We start from the raw sequence: 27,675 nt of genomic DNA, 5'->3' as shown, positions 1-27,675 counted from the left end.
ATGGTAGGGTTAATGTTTGTTGGGATCCAATTATACTACCGGAATATATTTTTGGATTGTGTAAGGAAACCGGAGTACCCGGAGGAAACCCACACAAGCACGGGGAGAACATACAAACTCCACACAGTTAGGCCCAAGGATTGTTGTTCACCTCCGTACTTCTTGTGATTGGCCGAGTTCATGATCTCATACCTTAATGAGCAATCATTTAGTAATTACATGCTTTAGTGGATTCTGTAACTTTAAATAACTAAGACAAACATTTATTTCATGAAGACATTTATTGCATTTGGAATAAAGAACACACTATAAATATGCATAACGAGGCACTGTGCACTAACGATGGCCGACCCCGAGGAAAGTGCAGCAGCGCAGAAATGTCACAGTCGTATGTTCTGCACAAATATACTCAGGTACATGGACGGGGACACTTTGCAGGACTGCACCTTGTGTATGGTCCATGACGTGGTGACATATCATCCTGTAGGCCTCCTGCTCTCACCCCACATCCTCATTCCTTCTATCCTTCTCCTCTTCCCCAGTTCAGACAATCTGACTTTTGTTTTTGGCCCCTGACTCATTTACAGAACATTCCCCAGCCGTATCTAATATATTGACCATGTTGCTTCCTGAATCCCATATATCCAGACGTCTGACATGCACACCCCAATCATTGGTGACTTCAACATCACCATTAATGACCCCACTGATGCTCAGCCTTCAGAGTGTCCGGGGACAGCAGATGTGCCATCATTACGAGAGGCCAGACACCAATAACAGCTGAGGACTCTGCTTTCAGAATGGAGTCACTCCGGCCTTATCTGGGCCTCTCCGGCTACACGTCACTGACAACGTTCTCCAAGCACCACTTGTAGCCGTTCTCAAAGAGTCGCATCCAGGGGGAAACGTCCAGGGACTTGCGCCACTCTTCAGGCATCCAGGGCCATTGCCACGTCAGCGTGCAGCGCTCTGGGTGGGGCATCATAGCCAGGTGGCGCCCGTCGTCAGAGCAAAGCCCAGCGATGCCCAGAGGAGACCCGTTGGGGTTCATAGGGTACTCCTCAGTGGCCACACACTGGTCATCAACATAACGAAGAGGAGCCAAGCCGTGGGAGACCACGTAGTCCTGGACCTGCTCGGACCGGAACCGCACGAAACCTAGAAGACAACAGGGACTTACAGATCTTGTTCACATCAGAGAATAAGGCAGTAACGGGATAAACCCAACCTGAGCCACTTGGGGCAGAAATCTAACATTCAGCTTTTGGATCATCTATTAGACGATAAAAGGGAGGACTCTGGGGATTGGGTCTTTTTTCCAACAAAAACAATTTAAATATAAAAAACAACTTCAAAAAGAGTAGATTTACTAAAGTTTTTAAACTAGACAAGTGGTGATGTTGGGATCATCGTAACCAATTAGATTCTGTTTATCATTTTGCAGAGAAATGATAGGTGGAATCTGATTGGCTGATATGCACAATATCTTTAGTAAATCTACATCTTAAAGTTTTGCCATAACGCTTTCTGCTGGTCCATTGGGACATGACTAAACATATATACGGAGCAGTACTATTATAAGATGGGTATGGGTCGTTGGGTTGTTGGGTCAATGGGTATGGGTCGTTGGGTCAACCATACTTAGGTTGACAGTCATTAGGTCGACCACTATTTGTCAACATGCAGTAGGTCGACAGGGTTGCTAGGTTGAAATGGTCTTTTAATCGACATGAAAAAGGTCAACATGAGGTTTTGTTTTTCGTTTTTCATTTTTTTGGTGTCGTTTTCTTCGTAGAGTGATCGGAAACCCCAATTAGTGCACCGTGTCCCCTCGCACGGTTCGCCATGTTTCGGGCAAGGTGCCTCGCTCCCTTACCGCTGCGCTCGGCACAGGTTACCGTTCCCAATTGTAGCCCATGTGGATCGTAAAGTATGAAAAAATTAAAAAATTTGAAACAAAATTATTTTTTTTTGTCAAAAACTCATGTAGAACTTTTGTCATGTCGACCTAGCAACCCTTTTGACCTACTGCATGTTGACCAATAGAGGTCGACCTAACGACCGTATCCCTATAAGATCTGCACAATAATCACACGTGTCACTTACACACAGTAACGGTGATGCTTACCTTCCCCATGTGCCACCCACACGCCGAGCGATGACCCGGCCATCCCGCGCAGCAGAACAGACGGACTCTCTTCAATCTTCACGGTGACAAAGCGAGACTCGAAGCGCCGGGACAGGTTGTGGCTGAGCAGGACCCCCTGTGTGGGTGCTTTCCCTGTAGGGTGGACGTTCTGTATGAGCAGAGAGCATGGAGGACACACAACAACACAATCTCTGGGCCTGAGGGGACACTGACCTGTATCTGTTGGGTTGTCGGATCCCACCCATCCAAGAAGAGTCATGAGCTGGCAGCCGTTGCAGATTCCCAGACTGAAAGCGTCAACCCGGCGTCGGAAAGTTTCAAACTGCGCACGGACACCAGCGTTGAATTTCACAGACGCTGCCCAACCTGCGGCACCGGGGAAACACAATGACACCTCTCCAGCGTATGGGATGTCCCACATGGCTCTCATACTCTTCCACACCTCATTTCATGCACTGCCCAAGGCCGTGTCCTGGGACACCATTCAGGACGCCATAACTAGTGCCTAGAGGACATAATTTCTCCTAGGACTCTATCACCGCCCCCTCACTAAATGCTCCATTATTCTCATTGGTTTAGCTTAATCTACGTCTTTAATAAATCATGAGAGTAAAGGAACGGCCTTTATCACAGGAGGCCATTTTCTGGGGTTTGAGGTTTTATTTTTCATTGTTTGAAATGTGCCTCTCTCCGCTGAAGCACAACATGCCACCCAAATGGAGGCACACAGCGCCCACCAGAGAGGCCTTTGCATTGCACGGTGTCCATTCTACAGTTAGTAAATGACCTCTAGTAGTATGCCAGGCCTATACATTCTATCACATCACTAGTCGGAACGGACAGACTGCTGGTTAGGAGTGTACGTGGTAAGAGGCTGCGTTTAGCTACTCTGTACATACATCTGTATACCCCAGCAGGTGACCTGGCCCCCATTACTTTCACCATCTGGGTCTGTGCACCCTCTGCCCGCCTCCTCTATATCACACTGCATTGTGCGGGGCTCCCCTCTGCCCCACTGTGACCCACATTACCCTGCCATGGAAGAGAGTGGGACACAGGAGAACCTGAGGAAACCGCCAATAGAGGTCATACAGCCACCACACATCCAAACACACAGTGGTTATTATTCAATGTCATGTACAGTGGTTCACCTCACAAAATGGCTGCCGCCACCATGTGCATGCACTGGGCAGAGTGTAAACCTGTAGCCGAGCACTAACCTTTTGCAGACCCTAAAACATCAGCGTAGCTGAATCCCCCGACAAATACAATACCCCTGAATATGTCCAGGGTGGTTCCTCCAGAAAGGAGGTCCTCCATGGTGACATCCCACACCTGGAGGAGACAAGAGAAGAACACTCAGTGCCGGGTGTGACACTATATATACAGGGATCCATGGGAGATCATTACCTCAAATCCAGCCATCAGCAACGCGGCCGCCATCTCCCTGTCCCCATTACTTCCCTCTTCACGCACAACAGCAACGCGTGGCCTGGCGGAGCCTGTGACAGTGTGACATATGTGTGCAGTCAGTCAGGCAGTGCTTAGTCCCATCCCTTACCAAATAGCATCTCATCACCGCCAGGTCTGTACCCATCGCAGCAGCACCCACTCTATCCATCACTGAACCCACTGCCCACCACACCCCTCGCTGCACCCACTGCCCACCATACCCATCGCAGCACCCATTGCCCACCACACCCCTCGCAGCACCCACTGCCCACCATACCCATCATTGAACCCACCGCCCACCATACCCATCACTGCACCCACTGCCCACCATACTCCTCGCAGCACCCACTGCCCACCATACCCATCGCAGCATCCACTGCCCACCATACCCATCACTGCACCCACCACACCCATCACTGCACCCACTACCCACCATACCCATCACAGCCCCTTCCCCACTGTATTCATCTCAGCACCCACTGCCCACCATACCCCTCGCAGCACCCACTGCCAACCATACCCCTCGCAGCACCCACTGCCCACCATACCCCTCACAGCACCCAATGTCCACCATACCCCTCGCAGCACCCAATGTCCACCATACCCCTCGCAGCACCCAATGTCCACCATACCCATCGCAGCACCCACTGCCCACCATACCCCTCACAGCACCCACTGCCCCCCATACCCCTCGCAGCACCCACTGCCCCCCATACCCCTCGCAGCACCCAATGTCCACCATACCCATCGTAGCACTTACTGCCCATCATACCCCTCACTGCATCCACTGCCCACCATACCCATCGCTTCCCCCCCCCCCCCGCTCTATACATCCTAACACCCACTGCACCCCATACTAATATTACAGCCTCACCCCCACTCTATAAATCACCGCACCCACTGCCCATCCCCCACTGTATTCATCTCAGCACCCACTGCCCATCCCCACTATATCCATCCCAGCCCCCATTCCCCATTTTACCAATCAAAGCTGGCATAGGAAGCTTTTCAGAGGGGTTAAATGTCAGCTTATAGTCCGGCCCTCTACGTCGACTGAGTCCCGCCTCCTCCTGTGACACACAGCTGGGATTGGCTTGCAAACGCTCCAGCTGGAAACTTGTCTCCTCCCAGAGAGCCCGCAGTTTCCCCACCTCCTCGCAGATCACCTCCTCGCCGTTCACACAAACCCGGACCTGGAGAGAACACAGTACATACATATGAGAGATTCTGCCGACCTTGTATATAATCCTGACACTGAGTGTCTGCAACGCAATATACACTAGATGTGGTTTCAGACTTCTCTCTATAATAGTGTTTCATTTTTTACAGGTCTCTTAACAATCAGTAATTACCAATACAATTATCCAATGTACAGCTATGGTGTGACCACGCAACACTCCAACACGGAGAACGTCAATCATTCAGTAGTGATTTCAAATGATTCCACACGGAACTCTATGCAAATGTCTCAGGAACCTGTTTGAACAATAGCAATGCACCTGAAGACTTCATACACAGCGGCAACCCCAGTTTTATGGTGCACACCTACTTCTCAGTCCTTAACCCTCCCCCCAGAACAATGGATCTGCGCCAGGATTGCACATACAGACTCAGGAGACTTACCGTGGAGCTGGGTCCCTGCCCCTGCGTACTTCCGATCCTCACGCATTGTAGGCCAGATGCTCGATATCGCTCCACAACCCGCTCAGATGTCGCTTCTGGGACTTCTAAGACCAGCCCCAATTCCTCCGCGAACAGCAGCTCCAGAGCTGAGAAGCAAAAATGGATGTCGCATGTAAAGATCTCCACACATCGGTCACCACTACGCTAAACTCGCTCAGACACCGTAACGTAGGGACTCACCGCTGGCGCCTGCCGAGTGAAGGTCAACGTCCAGCCCACGGTTCCCAGCAAAGGCCATCTCCAGGAGACACGTGATGAGACCTCCGTCACTCACATCATGTCCGGCACTCAGGGAGCGCTCTGAGCAAGACAAAATGCAGGAGAAGTAAATGTCTGAGGAGCAGGGAAGTTCCCCAGCCCACCGGTGAATGGACCATCTGTGGTGCCATTAATGCCAGTACAAGGGCTGCTGGCTCTATACAAGAATACAATGTGACCCACGCCCAAACATGGGGGGGCTCATACCATCCAGCTAGAGGAAGGTGCTATATGAAGGCCTCACGCTGCATCTTACCTTTGAGGAGTTGCTGAGTAACCTGGAAGCAGGACACCAACGTCTGGGGATCATCCAAGTCAGGAGGCTGGTCCCCGAGCTGTGAATAGCACTGAGCTAAAGCACTTCCACCCAACCGATGGTGGCCAGGGCAGAGAGGAACGTACAGGAGCACACCTGCAGTCAAAACAAACAGGTACTGAAATCTGCAACCACCTCCAAGTCCAGATTAAGAATGAGCCATATGGAAGAAGGGGGGGTAAAATGAAGCCAAGATTGAACTGTGCAGCTCATTTTTACGAGGCCCCTCTGGTCGGTGACCTGAATAGGTGTAGGACTATCCATGCAGAGGCCAACAGGGACATTTAGGGCAATTGTTGCAAAGGGAAAAAGGACAAATGACTTAACACAGACAAATGACAATTACAATCTGACTGTGTTCTACAAGCAACAACTTTACCTTGCACCAAGTTTTGGAAATACCTAGGTCACCAGTAAAATCTCTCCACAAATAACACAGCAGAGGTTGGGTAGCAGAACTAAATCCAATATACAGTAGTAGACATAGAAGTTATTTATTCCTTTGAGGTAATTACCCTTCTGTCCCGGGGTCTTCAGATCCGGTGTCACTGTGGCGGTTATATCCGGGCACACTGCATACACAGAGATCACCAGAGACCCTGGAAGTAGAAGACGACTGTATTACACTCAGGGAGAGAAGATAAGTGAAAGAAGGACGAGGACCAACAGACAAAACAGGATGAGAGAGGTCGCGTGATCACCTGGGGCCTTCACCGTTTCTGGGCCGGCTCTGGCAGCCATGCTGAGGGAATCCTTTCCTCCATCCACGGCCACACCGAGCTGCGCCATGACATCACACATAGCCACGCAGGCGTCATACAGAGCAGCGCCTTCTCCAGGCAGCTTCGCTGCCCACATCCAGTTGCCGCTGCATTTGACATCCTATGAGGAAGCGGAGGGAGAGATGACCCACCCTCTCTAAGCGCATTGAGCGGGGCTGGATATGTTATACATCTATATTGCACAGAGCCTGGAACTGTGGAGGCCGTTACCTTCAGGTCAGTCACCAAGGCAAACGTGAGGTTTGTAAGGGCCTCGCCCACTGCCAGCCGAGCCCCCGCTTTGGGGTCCAAGAGACCTTTAATCGGCTGCTCCCCAATTGCTGTAGCTCCTCCCACTATGTCAGTATAGGACAAAGCGATCACTGCCACATCAGCCAAGGGGGTGTGAAGGGGCCCCACGCACTGCTGCTGGGCCACAAGACCAGTGACTGAGCGGTCAACCTGCCGAAAGATAGAGATCAGGATTCGCTACATGGAGAAACTTCATAACAAGTCCAGGCAGAGAGACTCCAGGAGATATCCACCTTGTTAGTCAGGTATCGCTTGCTCCCCACTGATGGCAGCCTGAGAACCCGCTCCAGTGCTTGCCTGACAGTAAGGTCATCAGGGAGGGTTAAAGGTCGAAGTTCTGCGGCAACGCGATTTAGAGCAAACTCCTGTATGTCCAGGGAAACATGGAATTAAAAAAGTTGCACCAAATGTATTTATTTTTTTGTATCCAAGAGTATGGAACTGTACCGCACCTTACGTGGCATCTTGCCCAACACCCACTCCAGCTCTAGGTCCACCGGGACACAGTTTCGGTCCTTGTGATTGGGGACAGGATCCGTCTCGCTTCCATTTATGAGCACAATCTGTAAGGAGGAGAGAAAGTCTTAATGACTGCGCAGTAAAGGCCGCTGATCTCATCACGGAAGGCCGAAGTCGGTACTTACTCTGCCATCGCCTGTGATCTTGCCCACAAAGTCCACAGGAGACCTCTCTCTTCGGCACACAGAGCGCAGAAATTCCGCGTCACTTGGGCGGAGGAGCAAAGCGTTCGATTCCTGGTACTCTGCACCCCAAATCTCCAGCACACTCAAGGTGGGGTCCCCTAACTGGGATGGAATAAGCAGAGTATCTAGGACATTCTAAGGGTTTGCCCAGAGCAGTGGTGGTTACACAGCCAAGGGGTTAGAGGCAAGCATACAACATTGCTCTTACCTGGAAATTTCGAGTATAGATGACGGCTCCTTGCGGTTCACTCAGCTCCTTAAGAACATTACCTGTAGAGAGGGCGACAATGTGAATTTGGATGGAGTTCCTATCCAGCTATACAAGTTACATGAGGCTTAGGGGAGGAAAGTGCAGAAAACTGGAAGGACAAGGTAGAGAAGTGCAAGAGGACTAAAGTCTCACCATTGCCACCTGCTCCCTGGTCATGAATGCTACAGATTGGATTATGTTCCCCTCTTTCCACACAAGCCCTTACAGCTCGGTTCATCTTTTGCTCCATCTCGGCGTCCCCTCGTTGTACGGCTCCGAAATCCAGGTCACTGGCATTGTCCCCCTGAACCTGCAGATTCAAGGAGAACGCCACTAAATACCTCCACTTGGTCCATCTGCTGAAGTATGACCCCATGAAGCAGGCCTCGCCTTGGCCAATCTTAGACTGCGCTTACTTGAATGGAGGATGCAGCACCTCCCCCCACTCCAATCCTATAGACGGGACCTCCGACTTTCACCACACACATTCCTGAGTGGGAGAAGAGAAACGTAATACACGGATACGTCAGATCTTTCTGTGGATCACTAGTGCTCACTATGTCACAGCAGATACATGTGACCTCGATGTCATAGCAGATACACGTAACCTCGATTTCACAGCAGATACACGTAACCTCAATGTCAAAAATGACCCTTCTCCCGTCCCACTCAGAAACCAATGTAAACTAAAACCCATCTTAGCTCTTATTTTTGGGATAAACAGTATATTGTTTTATTTGAGTACTATGTCCTGCTGCACCACATCTAAAGAACCCTTACCAGGTTGTGGGACTTCCTTGGTCCGATGAACATGTTCCATAGATCCGATCCCACCACTAAACATAATAGGCTTCACCCACTCCTTCCTTTCCCCCGAGGGCAGACGCAGACCAAACGACCGAGCAAATCCTGCAGCCAAGATATTTTCAGGTGAAACTCAATACAAAGTAACCAGTGATGACCAGTGACTAGTCAACAACTCATGACACCCGCTGACCTGCCAGCACTGGCTCCCCAAATTTGTTTCCATAATCCGAGGCTCCATTGCTGGCCTCAATGGCTACCTCCAGAGGCCGGGCAAACTGGTTCGGATACTGAAAGGAGGTATCCTCCCAAGGAAGAGAGTATCCTGCGGGGAGATGGACATAAGAGTAAGAGGAGGAAGTAAGAACAAAGACGTATTACAAGGACCGCGTGGAGCACGCGTACCTGGAATGTGTAGGTTGCCAAAGCAATACCCGGCGGTTCCTGCAATGACATGCGCGCCCTTCCCTGTGCTCTGTACATCACGAATACGACCTCCAGTGCCAGTGGTGGCACCACTGAACGGAGCCACTCCTGTTGCGGGCAGATAACCAGAAGGGCCTGAGATTAGCGGCAGGCTTCCATCTGTACATGTAACACTTTCATACACAAACCCGCGTCACCCGTGCACTTACCCGTAGGGAAGTTGTGGGTCTCAGCGGTGAAGATAAGGTGCCGTGTGGAGCTTTTCAGGTGATAGGGGCCAGCACAAGAGGGGTCAGCTGGGATCAGACTGGTCACCTCTTTTCCCTGGATTGCGCTGCATAAGTGATGAGACGGTGAAACATTGCATTCACCTTCTCCACCAGGAAAATCCAACCGCTAAGCGTGACATCAGTTGTCTCCTTCTCACAGTGGCTAAACCAGAGGTTCCCAAACGTGGTCCTCAAGGCACCCCAACAGTCCTGGTTTTAAATGTATCCATGCTTGGCCACAGGTGACTTAATTAGCACCTTAGTCAATTTGATTTAACTATCTGTGCTGAGCCATGGCTATACCTAAATCCTGGACTGTTGGGGTGCCTTGAGGACTGCGTTTGGGAACCTCTGGGCGAAACCCAATAGGGTAACCTTCCTTTATTAGGGCGATTTGTGAACCTGCCATGTTTGTCTATGTGAAAAAATGTGCCTACTTCATTATAGTGCACTGCCCACAGGAACGTGCTCACTACACCAACACACCCAACGTACACAAATTACATCCCAACCCCAAACATCTCAGGACCATTCATTCCACTATTGGTTAGAACTTTTACATCTGTAACCCTTCTATATAGAGATGGGTGACTGCTGTAAAATATTGGCCTCATTCCATCGCATCTCCAGGATGTAGGAAGAAGAGGGCCAGAGAGTAGGAAGAAGAGAGCCAGAGAGTAGGAAGAAGAGAGCCAGAGAGTAGGAAGAAGAGAGCCAGAGAGTAGGAAGAAGAGGGCCAGAGTGTAGGAAGAAGAAAATGTTGTATCCCACCCCTGTATCACCCCCCCCCCCCCCACACACCTTATACAGGGGAGGGGGGGGTATGTCTAAACCAGAGCCAACGCCATGACTAATAGTCACTGTACCCGCCAATCCTTCTCGCATGTAGTGTGTTCTGCCAGTTACCCAGCTAACGCGGACTGGATGACCTCATCACTCTGACATCACATTACCTCGCTGCGCACTGCAGCATAGACACGTACCTGCTATTGTCACAGAACTTGATGACATTGTTTGGGTTGCTGGTGTCCTGAGTCTTCATGATCATATCAAACAGTGAGTGCCCCTTCTCCTGCCCGTCTATCAGCAGTCTGCCCTTAAAGAACCAATGACGGCTGTGCTCACTGCGAGAGAGGGAGAGACAGTGGATTAGTGGGGAGAGCGCGAAAGGGGTCAAAGAGGGTGAGGGGGGACAAAGAAGGCGAGGGAGGATCAGAGATGGATGGGGGTGGGGGGGGGGGGGGGGGGGGTAGAGAGCCAAAGAGTATGAGAAAGGGCCAGAGAAGGGGGTAGAGGGCCAGAGAGTAGGTGATAATGCCAGAAAGGGAAAGAGAGGTTGAGTGGGGGGATAGAGGGCCAGAGAGTCAGATAGAGAGTGGAGGGCCCGAGACAGGGGATAGATGGCCAGAGAGTAGGAGAGGTGGTGGTGGTGATGGTGGTGGGGTGGTATTATAGGGCCAGAGCGGAAGGGGGGATAGAGTAGAGGGCCAGAAAGGGTCAGAGAGTAGGAGAGATTAGGAAGAAGAGGGCCAGAGTGCAGGAAGAAGAGGGCCAGAGTGCAGGAAGAAGAGGGCCACAAGGGTGGAAGGGGGGGAGAAATAGAGGGCCAGAGTGTAGGAAGAAGAGGGCCAGAGTGCAGGAAGAAAAGGGCCACAAGGGTGGAAGGGGGGGGGGGGGAGAAATAGAGGGCCAGAGTGTAGAGAGAAGAGGGCCAGAGTGTAGAGAGAAGAGGGCCAGAGCGTAGAGAGAAGAGGGCCAGAGTGTAGAGAGAAGAGGGCCAGAGTGTAGAGAGAAGAGAGCCAGAGTGTAGAGAGAAGAGAGCCAGAGTGTAGAGAGAAGAGGGCCAGAGAAGAGGGCCAGAGTGTAGAGAGAAGAGGGCCAGAGTGTAGAGAGAAGAGGGCCAGAGTGTAGAGAGAAGAGGGCCAGAGTGTAGAGAGAAGAGAGCCAGAGTGTAGAGAGAAGAGGGCCAGAGTGTAGAGAGAAGAGGAAGACACTGGCAGAGGTGGGTGAAACACACATTTGGAGGGGTTAGAGACACAGACCTATTAGACTGTGCTAGATCAAAGCACTCAACGCTGCTCGGGTTCCGGCCCACACGTTGGAATAGCGCAGTATAATAATCTAAGTCCCAGGAATCAAAGGCTAAACCTGTAATAGAAACAACAGGAATATTATTAGGACATACTGTATACAAAAGAGAAAAAGCCATAAGCAATTCCAAAACGTGCGGACAGTATCATGTACGCTCCTTATCCCAGCCCGGGCACAGGTGGTGGCACCAGAGTCTCCCCCTAACATGCGTCACACGTACCCAGCTCGGAGTTTGCAGTCTCCAGAGCCGCCCTCCCGCATCTTATCACGTCCACCTCATAGACCTGCTCAGGCCGAACAGAGATGTCAAAACTGGTCACCGGCTCTGGGTAGACGCACTCGGTCATCCGGTCATACAAGGAAACCGCGAGCTTCTGCCTCTGGCTTTCCTCCGGTACCTGCTGAAACTGGCGGGTTGGGACTATATTAGTGACGCTGCGGGCCGGCACTATTACCCACCTGTGACCGCCCAGTCAGTGCAGAGTCCTGCTCACCTTTATTAAATATCTTTTTGAGCACTCAATCCTGTCCACGCTGGTCAGGCCGATGGTGCGACATATGGACACCGCGTTGGTGGAGGATGGAGTTGAAAAATTCAACCTAGAGAAGGACAGAGCGACAGTAGCGCGTGGGAGCATCTCCGATAACCATGTGACGGCGCAGCTATGGAGGACGGGATGCGGGGTGTGTGAGGGGGAGGGGGGACAATCATTCAGTCACGTACCTTGGTCCAACTTCCAGGAGCAGATCCGAGGGCTCGGGGTGAAGGAACGAGGTATCGGAGATGCTCTTCTGGTCAAACGGGCAACTGAAGAGCCAACGCAACGCGTCCTTCTGCTCACTGGATGGCGAGGAGGCATCTGTAGGGGATCAGGAGACACACATGGGGAGGTGGGGTGATGTATGTATGGTATTATTACAGAGTCCTATACACAGTGACAGACATTACACGTATCTAGTAACACTAACTCACAGGCACCAAGGTCCGTAAACAATTGTATCAGACGGCTGAGAACATTAGAGGTTTCTCAGAGAATAATTGTGGTCACACAGCTCATGATGTCCGGTCACATAACGGGTAACAGCCGGGAAGGTGGGAGGTGAGTACGTATGATCGAACACACATAGCACAGCTAGGTCACGCTACATATGATCAGACACACATGACAGCCAGGTCACGCTACAGATGATCGGACACGCGACAGCCAGGTCACGCTACATATGACTGGACACAACAGCTAGGTCACGCTACATATGACTAGATGCATATGACAGCTAGGTCACGCTACATATGACTGGACACACGTGACAGCCAGGTCACGCTACATATGAATGGACACAAGTGACAGCCAGGTCATGCTACATATGACTAGACACATATGACAGCTAGGTCACGCTACAGATGATCGGACACATGTGACAGCCAGGTCACGCTCCATATGACTACACATATGAAATCTAGGTCACGCTACAGATGATCGGACACACACGACAGCCAGGTCACGCTACAGCTGCTCGGACACGTGTCAGCCAGGTCACGCTCCATATGACTAGACAAATACGACAGGTCACGCTACAGATGATCGGACACACACGACAGCCAGGTCACGCTACAGATGATCGGACACATGTGACAGCCAGCTCACGCTCCATATGACTAGACACATATGACAGCTAGGTCACACTACAGATGATCGGACACATGTGACAGCCAGGTCACGCTCCATATGACTACACATATGAAATCTAGGTCACGCTACAGATGATCGGACACACACGACAGCCAGGTCACGCTACAGCTGCTCGGACACGTGTCAGCCAGGTCACGCTCCATATGACTAGACAAATACGACAGGTCACGCTACAGATGATCGGACACACACGACAGCCAGGTCACGCTACAGATGATCGGACACATGTGACAGCCAGCTCACGCTCCATATGACTAGACACATATGACAGCTAGGTCACGCTACAGATGATCGGACACATGTGACAGCCAGGTCACGCTCCATATGACTACACATATGAAATCTAGGTCACGCTACAGATGATCGGACACACACGACAGCCAGGTCACGCTACAGCTGCTCGGACACGTGTCAGCCAGGTCACGCTCCATATGACTAGACAAATACGACAGGTCACGCTACAGATGATCGGACACACACGACAGCCAGGTCACGCTACAGATGATCGGACACATGTGACAGCCAGCTCACGCTCCATATGACTAGACACATATGACAGCTAGGTCACGCTACAGATGATCAGACACATGTGACAGTTAGGTCACGCTACATATGATGGGATAACACTGCGAATCAGGAGTCAGTACGATCACTCACCTGTCCAGCTGACATTATAGCAGAGCTCTCTCTGTACACTGTGAATATTCTCAGACCCGGACATACGGAGACAATCGCTGGACGCTGGGATGGCGCAGTAAAAGTGTAAGACCGCCATTGTCGCTGAGGGAGGGGGAACCTTGTGGAAAGAAAGCAGAGTGCACTCAGAATGGGATGGCTACAAACATAGGGCAGACTGTTGGCTCCAATATTCACAGTGTCTTCAGCAGGCCATGTTTTCAGGATGTCATTAAGCCAGCTGATTTATTCTACTTGATTGACAGTAATTATTTTACAGCTGGAAATCATCACGTGTGTGCCGCTGGGTAGGAGGACTAAAGCCACATGTAATCTACAGACCAAGCCTGACCATTGGTACAGGCCCTGTGTGTATGACATGCGCATTGTACCAAACATCGGACTGGAACATGCACGATTCTAATTATTAACACAGACATAGCTCAGCGCTGTATGATCATGCGTGTGCCGCGCTGTGTACATACGGTGACTGCCCACACAACATACAGACAAGCTACATGCACATCAGCCTCGCTGTACAATTGCTAATACATTTCACTGTGCAATCAGAAATGATGCACTGCAACCCATAATAGCCAATCTGGTAGCAGCTAACGGTCAGACAAATGTAAGCCAGGGTCTGATTGGTATTACATTCCCCTCAATGTACAGTGTCACATACTATGAAAGACATTATTAATAATTACAGTAACAGAGAGGCACACTAATTGTAGAGACCCCATCATTTGGTCAGGGCCCCCACCCCTCACACAGTCCCCAGGAGAAGAGCTTGACCCTAGCACAATCCCTAGTTTATGCTGTAGAACTGTAACGCAATTCTCAGTATATGTCCTGGCGGCTGCCCAGTACCACTGCCCTGTAAGGTGTATGTAGTATCTCCCTATAATGATGTGCAATTCTTTTGGAAGTGCAGTATGGGGGTAACCTGCACCATGTGGTGTGACCTCACTGATTGGGGTTTTCGCTCAGCAATAGAGGACATATGGGTAGCAAAAGCCGATTCAAAACACTGGGGGCAGGCGGGGAATGGAGTGCTAGCTCTGTGGCTCACAGCAGGTGTCTCTGTATTACACGGCCAACAGCGATATAACTGATATTTAGGGAATTCAGCATTGAGAGATGCTTTATATAAATAAAACAGTAGATTGCCACCCCATACCCCTGTCACTGCCAGCCGCCGCCCCTGGTGTACAGGGAGGGAAGCCCCATGGTGGGATTACTACCCTGTGATAAATATGCTGCGTACTGGGGGAGATGTATCAAAGCTTGAAGAGAGAGCTAAAGTACCAGCCAATCACAAACACATCCTGTAACATGGCAGCTAGACACTGATTGGCTGTTACTTTATCTCTCTCCTAATCCTCTGCCCAGGGTAATGCCCCCTACTGCAGTGACCAGAGAGACCGCCAGGGGGCAACACTGGCACACACAGCAATAACAGAGCTGAGCTCTCCCTCCAAACACACGTGGTGGGGACATGGGGGGTCCTCCTCTCACCCACCCTGCCCGGGGACCCCCTCCCCACACCCACCCTGCCCCGGGCACGTTCCCACCCCTCTCCTATACACACCCGGGGGCACCCGCACTGCAGAGAGATAGACGAGGAGGTAGAGTGCTAGCTCTTGTGCTGAAGGCCTACGCAGCAGCGCTATACTCCCATCACACACTGTAATTAATGTATCATTCCTCTGTGACACAGTGTATCAGCCATCACTCACCTCCAGCATGTGCTGCTGCTGCCTGCAGGAGGAGGAAGCCGCGGGGAGGAGGCACAGAGGTGGGAGGTACAGGGGAGGACGCTGGGACTGGGGAGGGAGGCACAGAGCTGAGAGGTGGGCGGTACAGGGGAGGAGGCTGGGACTTGGGGTGGAGGCACAGAACTGAGAGGTGGGAGGTACAGGGGAGGAAGCTGGGACTGGGGAGGGAGGCACAGAGCTGAGAGGTGGGCGGTACAGGGGAGGAGGCTGGGACTTGGGGTGGAGGCACAGAACTGAGAGGTGGGAGGTACAGGGGAGGAAGCTGGGACTGGGGAGGGAGGCACAGAGCTGAGAGGTGGGCGGTACAGGGGAGGAGGCTGGGACTTGGGGTGGAGGCACAGAACTGAGAAGTGGGAGGTACAGGGGAGGAAGCTGGGACTGGGGATGGAGGCACAGAGCTGAGAGGTGGGTGGTACAGGGGAGGAGGCTGGGAATGGGGAGGGAGGCACAGAGCTGAGAAGTACAGGGGAGGAGGCTGGGACTGGGAGGCAGAGAGGTAGGAGGTACAGGGGAAGAGGCTGAGACTGGGGAGGGAGGCACAGAACTGAGAGGTACAGGGAGGAGATTGGGACTGGGGAGGGAGGCTGAGAGGTGGGAGGTACAGGGGGAGGAGGATGGGAATGGATTGGGGAGACATTGGAGGCTGAGGCGCACAGGGGAGGGAAACACAGCACAGAGGTGGGAGGCACAGAGGAGGAGGCTGGGAGCAGCACAGAGGCAGCAGGGTTATTATTACACAGGCTGGTGAATGAATGAGGCTAGTGTCTGCGCTATGATGAGTGTCAGCTCCTCTGCATTAGTTACCCTGCACCCCCGTGATGCTGTCTCCCCTGCTGACCCTGTCACATTATACCTTCCCTGCACTATTATACTGCTATATAACACATGCAGGGGTCGTGTATGGGACGCAGGGTCAACAGTGTCTAAGTTGACACACATTAGGTCGACACCTATTGGTCGACAGTGACTAGGTCGACGCAGGAAATGAGCCAACTCGGCCATTAGGTCGACATGGGAAAATGCAGAAAGGAGTTTTTTATGCTTTTTCGGTGACGTTTTCTTCGTAAAGTGATGGGGAACCCCAATTAGTGCGCCGTGTCCCCTCGCTACGCTCGGCACGGGTTACCGTTCCCAATTGCAGTCCACGTGGATTGTAAAGTATGAAAAAGTTCTAAAAATAAAATAAAAATTTGAAAAACTCATGTTGGCCTAATGGTTGTGTCGACCTATTTCATGTGTCAACCAATAGGCGTCGACCTAATGTATGTTGAGCTTTGGAGAGAGACATTATTACTCACTCTGTATACAGCTACAGTATATAATATAGTGCAGCAGAGACTGTCACACACTGGGCACATGAAGTCACTGCAATGAGCATTATAGGACAAGTGTCAGAGGATGACAACTGACTGCAAGCTCTTTGGGATAGTCACCAATTATATTATAATGTACATGGCTGCAGGATTCTTATGGTGATACTGGGAGTATAGGGGTCCTTCAGACCTGATCGCTCGCTAGGTTTTTTTTTTGCACTGCTGCGAACAGATAGCCGCCGCCCAGGGGAGTGTGTTTTCGCTTTGCAAGTATGCGATCGCATGTGCTGCCAAGCGGTACAAAAAAGTTTTGTGCAGTCTGGTCCCGGATTTGACGTCAGACACCCGCCCTGCAAACGCTTGGACACGTCTGCGTTTTCCCTACCACTCCCCGAAAACGGTCACTTGCCACCCACAAACGCCCTCTTCCTGTCAATCTCCTTGCGATCGGCTGTGCAAATGGATTCTTCGTTAAATCCATCGCTCAGCAATGATCCGCTTTGTACCTGGCAACGCGCCTGCGCATTGTGGTGTATACGCATGCGCAGTTCAGACCTGATCGCAGCGCTGCAAAAAACACTAGCAAGCGGTCAGGTCTGAATGACCCCCATACTGTAGTTCCATCAGCGGTTAATGTCCTTGTAGTCTACAGTGTGAAGTGAAGTGTCTTTATAGCTCACGCCAATATCCAGTGTCCCAGAGCACTGGTGCACAGCAACAAGGTGCTATAACCCATCTGTGTCACACAATACACTGCCCTAAGAAATGACCGAGGGGTGATACAGGGGTGGGCACTCAGAAACCATCCCGCTCAGGCGCCCAATGGTTTCCCTTGCACTTGTGTCTGGGACACGCTGCAGATGCATCCCAATGCAGACCAGAAATGCATGGAGTGCAGTCCGAAGACCCAGCCGATGGGCCATTGATAGTGCGTCTTTGTACACACAAGGCCATTTTAGTGCCACGGCTGATGGTCATCTCAGAAGGATGCAGCATTAGCATCCAGACGCAGCAGCGACTGCGACAAGCCATAGACGCTCCTCTACCGCCTCCACCTCTGAATCACCCCCACAATCACTGATTCCAGCAACACTTGCACTATACAAATATATAGATACTGTATGGTCTTTGAGTCAATTTCAAAGAAGAGTAGATTGCAAGCTCCTTGGGACAGCACTGAAGGCCCCCATACATCAGCAATCACAAAAAAAGTAGAGATGAGCCGATTCGGGTTTACTTGGATTTACTGCTCAGTGCTCAAAACGGCATCTGATTGGCCGTATCCACTTAACCCTGAAAAAAAAAAAAAGCAATTCACAGATTCTGAGATTTCACCCCCAGATTTAAAGATTCCCCCGTCCGCCAGTCTGCGCCCCCCTACATCACAGATGTGTCAGTGACTTGCAGATCACGTTCAGCAAATACAGATCTGCCAATCCTGAAAAGCCGACCGGTCTGCAGATCTGCGGATTGTTACCATACACAGGTGATCTACAGCCCCAGCTGATCTGTGACATTAAACATAAAGAAAATCCTGATGTAACAATCCCAATAGATTTATTGTCGGAATCTGCAATCTGTGATGCCATACATTGCACATTTATTTGCACAATCCCCTGCAAAACAGCAAATTGCCCCAATCGATTGCTGATGTATGGGGGCCATTATTAGGGTTAGGGTACGCCGTTTGATACAACTTTCCTAAGGCAATAGATTGTGAGCTCTCTGGGCAAGACGTGCCGTGGCTGCACACATATCCACCATATATTGTACAAGGAACACGGCTAGCTCTATGGGGTGTGAGGAAAGACTAGCGATGCCACTGGCTGCAATGTACCGTACCGGATAGGCGCATCGCATGCATACCATTACATTGAATCGCCCCCTTTGTGTCTTAACCTGGTTTCTCGTGTAAGCAACTAGTTAATTATTCCCATGAGGTCAATGGCGTGCAAGCCCTTTGGCAGAGTATCACAACATAACTGCATCATGCATGTTTTTTCTGCAAGATTGTGCGTACGTTACATGTACGTATCCGGTGGCAGCTCGAGGTCTTTACATGTGTTGTCCAGGATCTGAATGGCGGAGTCTCTGCTTCCTTGAAGAACATTTGACCTTTTGTAAATTAAACGAAATGAGAACAACAAAATGGAGACACTAGTACACGGGGATATGTGCTGTTGCTTATAGCAACCAGTGTTTCCTTGCATTTCCTAAACTCCATTAAACAAGTGATGAATGGAATCTGGATTGGTTGCTACGGGTTACAATAAACTTCTAATTGGCAGCGTTTTTAAAAAAATGGGGCTTATTAACACAGGACATTTTGGAAAAGGGCGTAGAGGCGCGGAGCCATTTTAAATAAAGTTGATTTAAAAAAGTGCAGTTGGAGTAGAGACAGTTGGAGCAGAGGAGAGCCGGGGGGCGCCACTGAGCAGAGATAAGCAGCTGAGGGAGATATAAGAGTGGGGAGAGATTACACAGGGACCGGCAACAGAGGGACAGAGGCAGGAATAGCGCAGCAAGAGTCTGTTTGCAGATAAGCTGTAATTGTTACCCGTGCTCTGTTTTTTGTTCTGTGTTGTTCTAATGTGTGTTGTATGTACGGCGCTGCAAAACACTTGTGGCGCCTTATAAATAAATTGTAATAATAATAATAATAATAATAATAATGAAAAGGCGATGTTGAGAATGGCAGCAGAATGTACCCTATTTAAGCCTAACCCTAAACCAATAAGCAAAAAAAAAAAAAACCTGTATGTCAATATTCTTAACCATGTCGATATTTTCACATATCAGCATATTGGCTGTCAGCCTAAAGTCTATGTTGATATTCTGTCAACATCCAGAACCTGTGGACATTCTGGCCAGATACCAATGGGAAGAGGTTACAAATGTTACGTTCCTGTGTGAGGCCCCTGACGTTCTCTCCAGCAGAAAAAGATTACGGACGATCCTCCTTATTTATTTATTTATTTATTAACAGTTTCTTATATAGCGCAGCATATTCCGTTGCGCTTTACAATTAGAACAACAGTAATAGAACAAAACTGGGTAAAAACAGACAGACATAGAGGTAGGAAGGCCCTGCTCGCAAGCTTACAATCTATAGGGAAATAGGCATAGATACACAAGGATAGATGCTACCTATTGCATAATGGTTCCCCAGATTGCTAGGTTCTTAATGGGTTGTATGATGATACCCCACAAAGTTATCCAAGTGTCAGGAGGGTGTGAGACTAAAGAAAGACAAGATATGTGATGTTATGTATACTGTACAGAGAGGATGTAATTAGATAGGGAAGCACTGAAGGTTATGTGGGTGGGTCTGGAATTTGATAGGCTTGTCTGAAGAGGTGAGTTTTCAGGGAACATTTAAAGGTTTGGAGACTAGAGGAGAGTCTTACTGTGTGTGGGAGGGCATTCCACAGAGTGGGTGAAGCCCGGATAAAGTCCTGTAATTTTGAGTGTGAACAAGTAATTCATGTGGATGAGAGACGTAGATCTTGTGCAGAGCGGAGAGATCGGGTAGGGAGATATTTTGAGATGAGTGAAGAGATGTATGTTGGTGCAGTTTGGTTAATGGTCTTGTATGTGAGTAAAAGTATTTTATATTTAATACGGTAGAATACCGGTAACCAATGGAGGGACTGACAGAGCGGATCTGCAGACGATGAACGTCTATCAAGGAAGATTAGCCTCGCAGCTGCATTCAAAATGGATTGTAGTGGTGAGAGCCTATGTTTGGGAAGAGCGGTCAGGAGACTATTACAATAATCAATGCGGGAGATAATGAGAGCATGGATTAGAGTTTTTGCTGTGTCTTGTGTAAGATAAGGGCGTATTTTGGATATGTTTCTTAGATGTATGTAACATGATCTTGAGACAGATTGAATGTGGGTAACAAAGGACAGTTCAGAGTCAAGAATGACACCTAGGCAGCGAGCTTGTGGGGTAGGGGTGATTGCAGAGTTCTCAACAGTGATAGAGATATCAGGTTGGAAACTACTATTGGCCGGTGGAAATATAATTAATTCTGTTTTGGAAAAATTAAGTTTGAGGTGGCGAGATGTCATCCAAGATGAAATGGCAGAAAGGCATTCAGTGACACGGCCCAATACAGATGGTGACAAATCAGGGGAGGATAGGTAGATTTGAGTATCATCCGCATACAGATGGTACTGAAATCCGAAAGAGTTGATTAGTTTGCCAAGAGATGTGGTATAGATAGAGACAAAGCAGAGGACCTAGGACTGAGCCTTGCGGTACTCCAACTTAGAGAGGTAGGGAAGGAGAGGTGGAATCAGAGAAACGAACACTGAAGGAGCGATTAGATAGGTAGGATGAGAACCAAGAAAGGGATGTGTCCTGAATACCTAGGGATTGTAGTGTTTGTATGAGAAGAGAGTGGTCAACAGTGTCAAAAGCAGCAGAGAGATCAAGGAGAATAAGTAGAGAGTAATGTCCTTTAGATTTAGCAGTGACCAAATCATTCACTACCTTAGTCAGTGCTGTCTCTGTGGAGTGTTGGGCACGAAATCCTGACTGAAGTGGGTCCAGTAGGCTGTGTGAGTTAAGAAAGTGTGTGAGGTGAGTGTAGGCAAGTCTCTCCAGTAGCTTGCAGGGGCATGAGAGCTGAGAGATGGGACGGTAGTTAGAGGGAGTGTTCGGGTCAGAGTTTTGTTTTAAACCGCTGGGTAATCTGCGCATAACAATTAAATAACATTTAACAATTTAATAACAAAAATTCAACTCAGACGAACTCCTATGACAGGTACGTTATGCATTATACAACTTGTGTAGACACACACAGCAGACGTCCTTGGTTTATTGTTCCTCACATCAGCCACAGAGGGTCATAGCCTGCCTCTGACACAACAACCTCCACCTTCTCCTCCAGAGCCTCCGTGATCTGAGCGCCGAGGTCCTGCAGATACCCCCGCTCTGCATTGCTGTGCCCGCACAGGATGAAGCTGCGTCCTTCACCCACCGTGTCCAGCACCTCGTGATGGGACATGTCACCTGCGGAGAGACAGACAGTAGGGGTATACCAGGCACCATGGGACAGCGTATTCCTGCACAGCAGACCGCTACCTAATCATCCCTATCACACTGATATGTCTGTAGATTTCACGAGTGGTCATACGTGTTTCATACAAAAGTCTACATTTGAAAGCTAGGGGCGCTCCATGACTGTATGGCTTCTAAATAAAAGATATCTCATTATCATGTTCTTGCGACTTGGGAGTACAGTAGACATAAGATTTAGGGGCATATTCAATTGCTAAATTTTATTGCAAAGAAAAAAAAACGGAGTATTATCACAATTTTTACCCGATGTTTCGCACTGAGCAATTCAATTATAGCACCTGTTATTTTATCGGACCTATGTGTTTTTGCAAAAAAACAAGGCTGATGGGATTGGTTATCGGGGATTATCTTTCGCCTGCCTCTGGCAAGTAAAGCGAGAACTCCGATAAAGGCTGCCACCGGCGGCACCTCAGGGTCAACTGAATATCCCCCCAGGGGGGTCCACAAGCCGTAGTGAATTGCTGTAGCTAATTGAATATCCCCTTTAATAGAAGGAAAGTGCACTGGAAAAACAATTGTGGGCACAAGCGCTTTTACAGCTGCCCAGAGCTATATGGACATCTCTATACAGCTGGACACAAAGATTTGGGCCGAGTGCTGAGGGACCAGGATGTGGTCAGTCTATAACTAGGTGGAGTGGCATTGTAGGAGCCTGGTAATGACGTCAAAAGATGACCACACACAGAGACCAACAGCGGTCACCTTCTAACCTCATTTATCCTTCATCAGGCTTCACCTTTCTTCTCTGGCCATACACACTGCATTACCAGGCCCTATATAAGTAGTAATGTGGCAGCGTTGACCAGATTATCCCTCCTCAGTCTCAGTAATTGAAAACGGCAGGTGCCGGTATAATCATTCATTGCCGGTTACATGGAGTCAGGATGATTGGAGAGGCTTATGTCATACGAGACTGACTGCTGCACAGGACTCTTGTGGAAACAATCAGTCGTAGCAATCCCTAATCAGGTACAACAAGGGTGAAATAAATAGGATTTTACTGGTAAATCCTTTTCTCGTAGTTCGTAGAGGATACTGGGGTCCACATTAGTACCGTGGGGTATAGACGGGTCCACTAGGAGCCTTGGGCACTTTAAGAAATCAATAATGTGCACTGGCTCCTCCCTCTATGCCCCTCCTACCAGACCCTGTCTAGAAACTATGCCCGAGGAGACGGACATATCCTGAGGAAGGATGTAACAGAACAGTGGTGAGATATGAACCAGCACATACAACCAAGAGGAAAGCCATGCTAACCAAACAGCAACAGCTGAACCAATAATAATACTTAACAAAGTAACAGAGCAGGAAACACGAAGCACAGTGCGTGCGCCCAGTATCCTCTACGGACTGCGAGAAAAGGATTTACCGGTAGGTAATTAAAATACTATTTTCTCTTACGTCCTAGAGAATACTGGGGTCCACATTAGTACCATGGGGATGTACCAAAGCTCCCAAACCGGGTGGGAAAGTGCTGTGATTCCTGCAGAACTTACTGAGCAAATTGAAGGTCCTCAGCGGCCAAAGTATCGAACTTGTAGAACTTAGCAAACGTGTTCGACCCCGACCAAGTAACTGCTCAGCAGAGCTGTAAAGCCGAGACACCCCGGCAGCCGCCCACCGACCTAGTAGAGCGGGCCTGTACTTTAGAAACCGGCAATCCTGCCGTAGAGTAAGCATGCTGGATAGTAAGCCTGCTCCAGCGAGCAATAGACTGCTTTGAAGCAGGACACCCAATTTTGGTGGTCATTCCGAGTTGTTCGCTCGCTGCCGATTTTCACAGTGCAGCGATCAAGTGAAAAAATTGCAAAAATGTGCACGCGCTAAGTACTTTCACACAAAACTTTGTAGATTTACACAAGCTCGATCGACGTTTTTTCATCGCTCGAGTGATCGTAGTGTGATTGACAGGAAAGGGGTGTTTCTGGGTGGAAACTGGCCGTTTTCAGGGAGTGTGCTAAAAAAACGCAGGCGTGCCAGGTAAAAATGCAGGAGTGGCTGGCCGAACGCAGGGCGTGTTTGTGATGTCAAACCAGAAACTGAACGGACTGAGGTGATCGCAGTCTAGGAGTAGGTCTGGAGCTACTCAGAAACTGCAAGGAATTTTTTAGTAGCAGTTCTGCTAATCTTTCGTTCGCTATTCTGCTAAACTAAGATACACTCCCAGAGGGCGGCGGCTTAGCGTGTGCAATGCTGCTAAAAGCAGCTAGCGAGCGAACAACTCGGAATACGGCCCTTTCTCGGGATCATAGAGAACAAAGGGGGTCATTCCGAGATGATCACTCGCTAGCTACTTTTTGCAGCCGTGCAAACGCATAGTCGCCGCCCATGGGTGAGTGTATTTTCGCTTTGCAAGTGTGCAAACGCCTGTGCAGTTTCTGAGTAGGTCTGAACTTACTCAGCCCTTGCGATCACTTCAGCCTGTCTGGTCCCGGAATTGACGTCAGACACCCGCCCTGCAAACGCTTGGACACACCTGCGTTTTTCCAAACACTCCCAGAAAACGGTCAGTTGCCATCCACAAACGCCTTCTTCCTGTCAGTCTACTTGCGATCGGCTGTACGAATGGATTCTTCGTTAAATTCATCGCTCAGCAACGTTCTGCTTTGTACCCGTACGACGCACATGCGCATTGCGGTGCATACGCAGTAGTGACCTGATCGCTGTGCTGCAAAAAATGGCAGCGTGCGATCAGTTCGGAATGACCCCCCATATTGGGATAGATTTATAGGTTAGGCTTAGTGGTCCTTTAATAAACGGTCTTTACTAAAGTAACATTTGAATTTTATTTGGCGGATCAATATTGCGTGAAAAACGTGTATTATTAAAATAAGTATTTTTAAATGATTCATGTAATAAAAGTGAAGGCAGATGTGGGAGAAATAAAATGTAACTTTAATTTGACAATGTAACGTACATATATTACTCTATAGATTGTAAGACCCCCCACATACATTATTGACGCACTGACGCTATTTCCTGTCTGTTATTGCATAATAATTATAATTTATTAATCTGTGTAAAAATAAGTCTGCAGGGCTTATTTGGTTCAATAACAAATATTGGAAGGTAATATAATATATAGTATTTACTATCACCTGACTCTACCAGGGAAAAGGAAGTACAATAATGGCCCCACAAATTCTCATCCGAGAGCACCAAGGTTATTAGGGACTTTTCTTACATTAAACTGGGTTATATTATAGGGACAGCAGGTAGCAGGCAGTGACACTGGGCCTACAGCAGCTGATGATGATGTCACAATGCTTCTGATGATGTCACGAAGCTTTGTGATGTCACTGGCTGCTGGCTCAGGGGCTCACAAACCTCATTTCCATTAGTGTATCTTCACCTATTCCAGTGTGAAGCTGCTTTTCTTTGCCCTTGGCAAAATTTTTGTATTGTTTCGACAATATGAGTTCAAAAAAGAGAAAGCGACCAAATAACAACGGGTCCGCTACAAAGGAGCTAGCGGCTCCTAGCAAGAGGAAGAAGGAGGAGGATGGATGTGAGGAGAAAGGAGATGTTTCCAAAATCATAATGTCAGGAGACATTCAGGTGCGTGAGGAGAACCAGTCATCTGAGAAAGCATCAAAGTCTCTTCAAAATAAGAGAAAAAGAGAGTCCTCAGATGAGTCCCCAAATATGAGGAAGGTGAGAAAGACCAGCAGTGGCAGAACTGACAACATGCTTAAGAGAGTGGCCACTAAAAGACCCTTAGACGGGACAGGGGACAGTGGACCATGTAAGAAAAAGAAAGTGGAGGAACATCGTGACAGCCCAGGCGAGGGACCCAGCGTGCCCATCATACCCCAGGCATCTGGACGGAGGGGCATAAAGAGAACTCACACAAGTGAGGAAACTGGCCACAAAAGGAAGAGATCAGCAGGGGCAAGTGTGATATCCGTAGCCAGCACCCCAGAGACATCAGCTGCATCTCACTTTCTGGCCAGTTTGACCTTCCACAGAAAGCTTGGAGAAGGTAGCTTCGGGAAGGTGTTCCTAGCGTCCCATTCCACCAACAAACAGCGTCTGGCAGTGAAAGTAATAGAAAAAAGGAAAGTAGTGAACAGCATTAAGAAAAACTCCATGTGTGTAGAGAAAGAGGTGATGAAAATAACTGGGGAGAGTGCCCTCTTCCCGCACACATATGCTGCCTTCCACACACCAGGCCATGTATTCTTTGTAATGGAGTACCTGAGTGGTGGAGACCTCTGCCAATTAATACGGAGCAGAGGCCCATTTGATGTTCCTACTACCAGATTTTTTGCAGCAGAAATACTCTGTGGGCTGCAGTTCCTGCACACAAGAGGCATTGTCCACAGGGACATTAAGACAGAAAATATACTTCTGGATGCAGCTGGCCATGTGAAAATCGCAGATTTTGGCCTCTCTGTGATGAATGTCCATGGCGATAAGAAAATCTCAGGAAAAACTGGGACTCTGCGTTACATGGCTCCAGAGATTATCTGTAAGTTCCCATATAACTACATGGTAGATCTCTTTTCATTCGGGGTAGTATTATTTGAAATGGCTACTGGAATATACCCCTTTCGTTCTGGCAAGATTGCACTGTCTATCATGCATGATGCTCCATGCTATCCGAGCAATCTCCATCCAGAGATTAGGGACCTCCTTGAAAGACTCTTATGCAAAGACCCAGAGGAGAGACTGAATCGCTGTAGTAACATCACATGTCATCCATTCTTCAAGTCCATAAACTGGGAGAAACTAGAGGCCGGCAGGATAACTCCCCCATTTACCATGTATCCTACTCCAGTGACAATGGCTGAAGCTATACCGGTGGATGACCTGCTCTCACCTACAGAATCTGCAATATCTGCAGAGGATGAGAGCCTGTTCACAGGATTCTCCTTTACCAGTGACATGTGGACAACAATGAACTGCATAAAACAAACTAGCAGCCGCTGCATCATCCTCTAGGCAGAAGTATCACCAGCTGCCTCCTCATCCTGGCAGCAGCACCACCAGCTGCCTCCTCCTCCCGGCACAAGCACCACCAGCTGCTTCCTCATCCCGGCAGCAGCACCACCAGCTGCCGCCAGCTCCCGGGAGAAGCACCACCTGCTGCCTCTTCAACCTGGCAGTAGCAATACCAGCTGCCGCCTGCTCCCGGTAGAAGCACCACCTGCTGCCTAAATGCATATAGGCCAGGTGAGGGACTTGCAGGATATTGGGGTCCCTTGACGTGGGCTGCAAGCTTAAATATTTTGATCAAAACATGATAAAACCCCCTATAATTTGTTTGCTATATGCACACAGATTTGCAGTATATTATTGTTAGAGCCCACATAAAATGTCTTTCAGTTTTATATAAATATATGGCATTAATACTGCCACGCAGCCGGTACCATGTACAATATGGGTAACACCGAGTGTGGGCATATTTATTTTCTATTTCTGTTTGAAAATATTTTGCCTAGTGCTATCATGGCAGCTTACAATTAAGGCTATGATAGGACTAATTAGGTGCGGCTCACACGCCAGCTCTGTATAGATGTACCCCTCTGTAGCTAGGAGGGGAGTACATGTAACTGCAATGTAATGGTGAGCTGAGCATATAGGCTAGTGTAGAGACTAGCAGAATGGTTGGGGCCCCTGACGTGGGCTGCAAGCTTAAATGTTTTGATC

The 27,675-nt window shown here is 49.2% G+C and overlaps 2 protein-coding genes across 4 annotated transcripts; one reads left to right on the top strand and one right to left on the bottom strand.

The window, feature by feature from the left end:
- Positions 1-262: 262 nt before the first annotated feature.
- PFAS (phosphoribosylformylglycinamidine synthase) lies at positions 263-15,683 on the bottom strand. Of its 3 annotated transcripts, XM_063935154.1 has the most exons (29): positions 15,581-15,683; positions 13,824-13,962; positions 12,200-12,335; positions 11,970-12,075; positions 11,696-11,882; positions 11,427-11,532; positions 10,368-10,508; positions 9,325-9,449; positions 9,095-9,223; positions 8,883-9,014; positions 8,666-8,794; positions 8,302-8,375; positions 8,039-8,195; positions 7,844-7,905; positions 7,576-7,737; positions 7,384-7,494; positions 7,165-7,296; positions 6,851-7,081; positions 6,560-6,740; positions 6,374-6,457; positions 5,799-5,954; positions 5,465-5,584; positions 5,225-5,370; positions 4,584-4,794; positions 3,560-3,651; positions 3,370-3,484; positions 2,363-2,515; positions 2,129-2,281; positions 263-1,158 (listed from the first exon to the last, which is right to left on the bottom strand). In XM_063935154.1, the coding sequence occupies exons 1-29, from the start codon at positions 15,587-15,589 to the stop codon at positions 836-838; spliced, it is 4,002 nt and encodes a 1,333-aa protein (XP_063791224.1). In that variant the 5' UTR covers positions 15,590-15,683; the 3' UTR covers positions 263-835. The 3 variants fall into 3 exon arrangements, with proteins under 3 accessions (XP_063791224.1, XP_063791222.1, XP_063791223.1); XM_063935152.1 differs by having other exon boundaries at positions 2,129-2,515; XM_063935153.1 differs by lacking the exon at positions 15,581-15,683 and adding an exon at positions 15,433-15,573 and having other exon boundaries at positions 2,129-2,515.
- Positions 15,684-25,437: 9,754 nt separating this feature from the next.
- Positions 25,438-26,967, top strand: LOC134944422 (protein kinase C theta type-like). Its single transcript, XM_063933001.1, has one exon. It carries the CDS (start codon positions 25,438-25,440, stop codon positions 26,965-26,967), a length of 1,530 nt encoding a protein of 509 aa, XP_063789071.1.
- Positions 26,968-27,675: the final 708 nt, after the last annotated feature.

The sequence above is a fragment of the Pseudophryne corroboree genome, chromosome 7 (genome assembly GCF_028390025.1).
Source record: "Pseudophryne corroboree isolate aPseCor3 chromosome 7, aPseCor3.hap2, whole genome shotgun sequence".
Lineage (NCBI taxonomy): Eukaryota > Metazoa > Chordata > Amphibia > Anura > Myobatrachidae > Pseudophryne > Pseudophryne corroboree.
The sequence above is the reverse complement of the archived record's forward strand: the minus strand, read 5'-3'. Positions and strand labels throughout refer to the sequence as shown.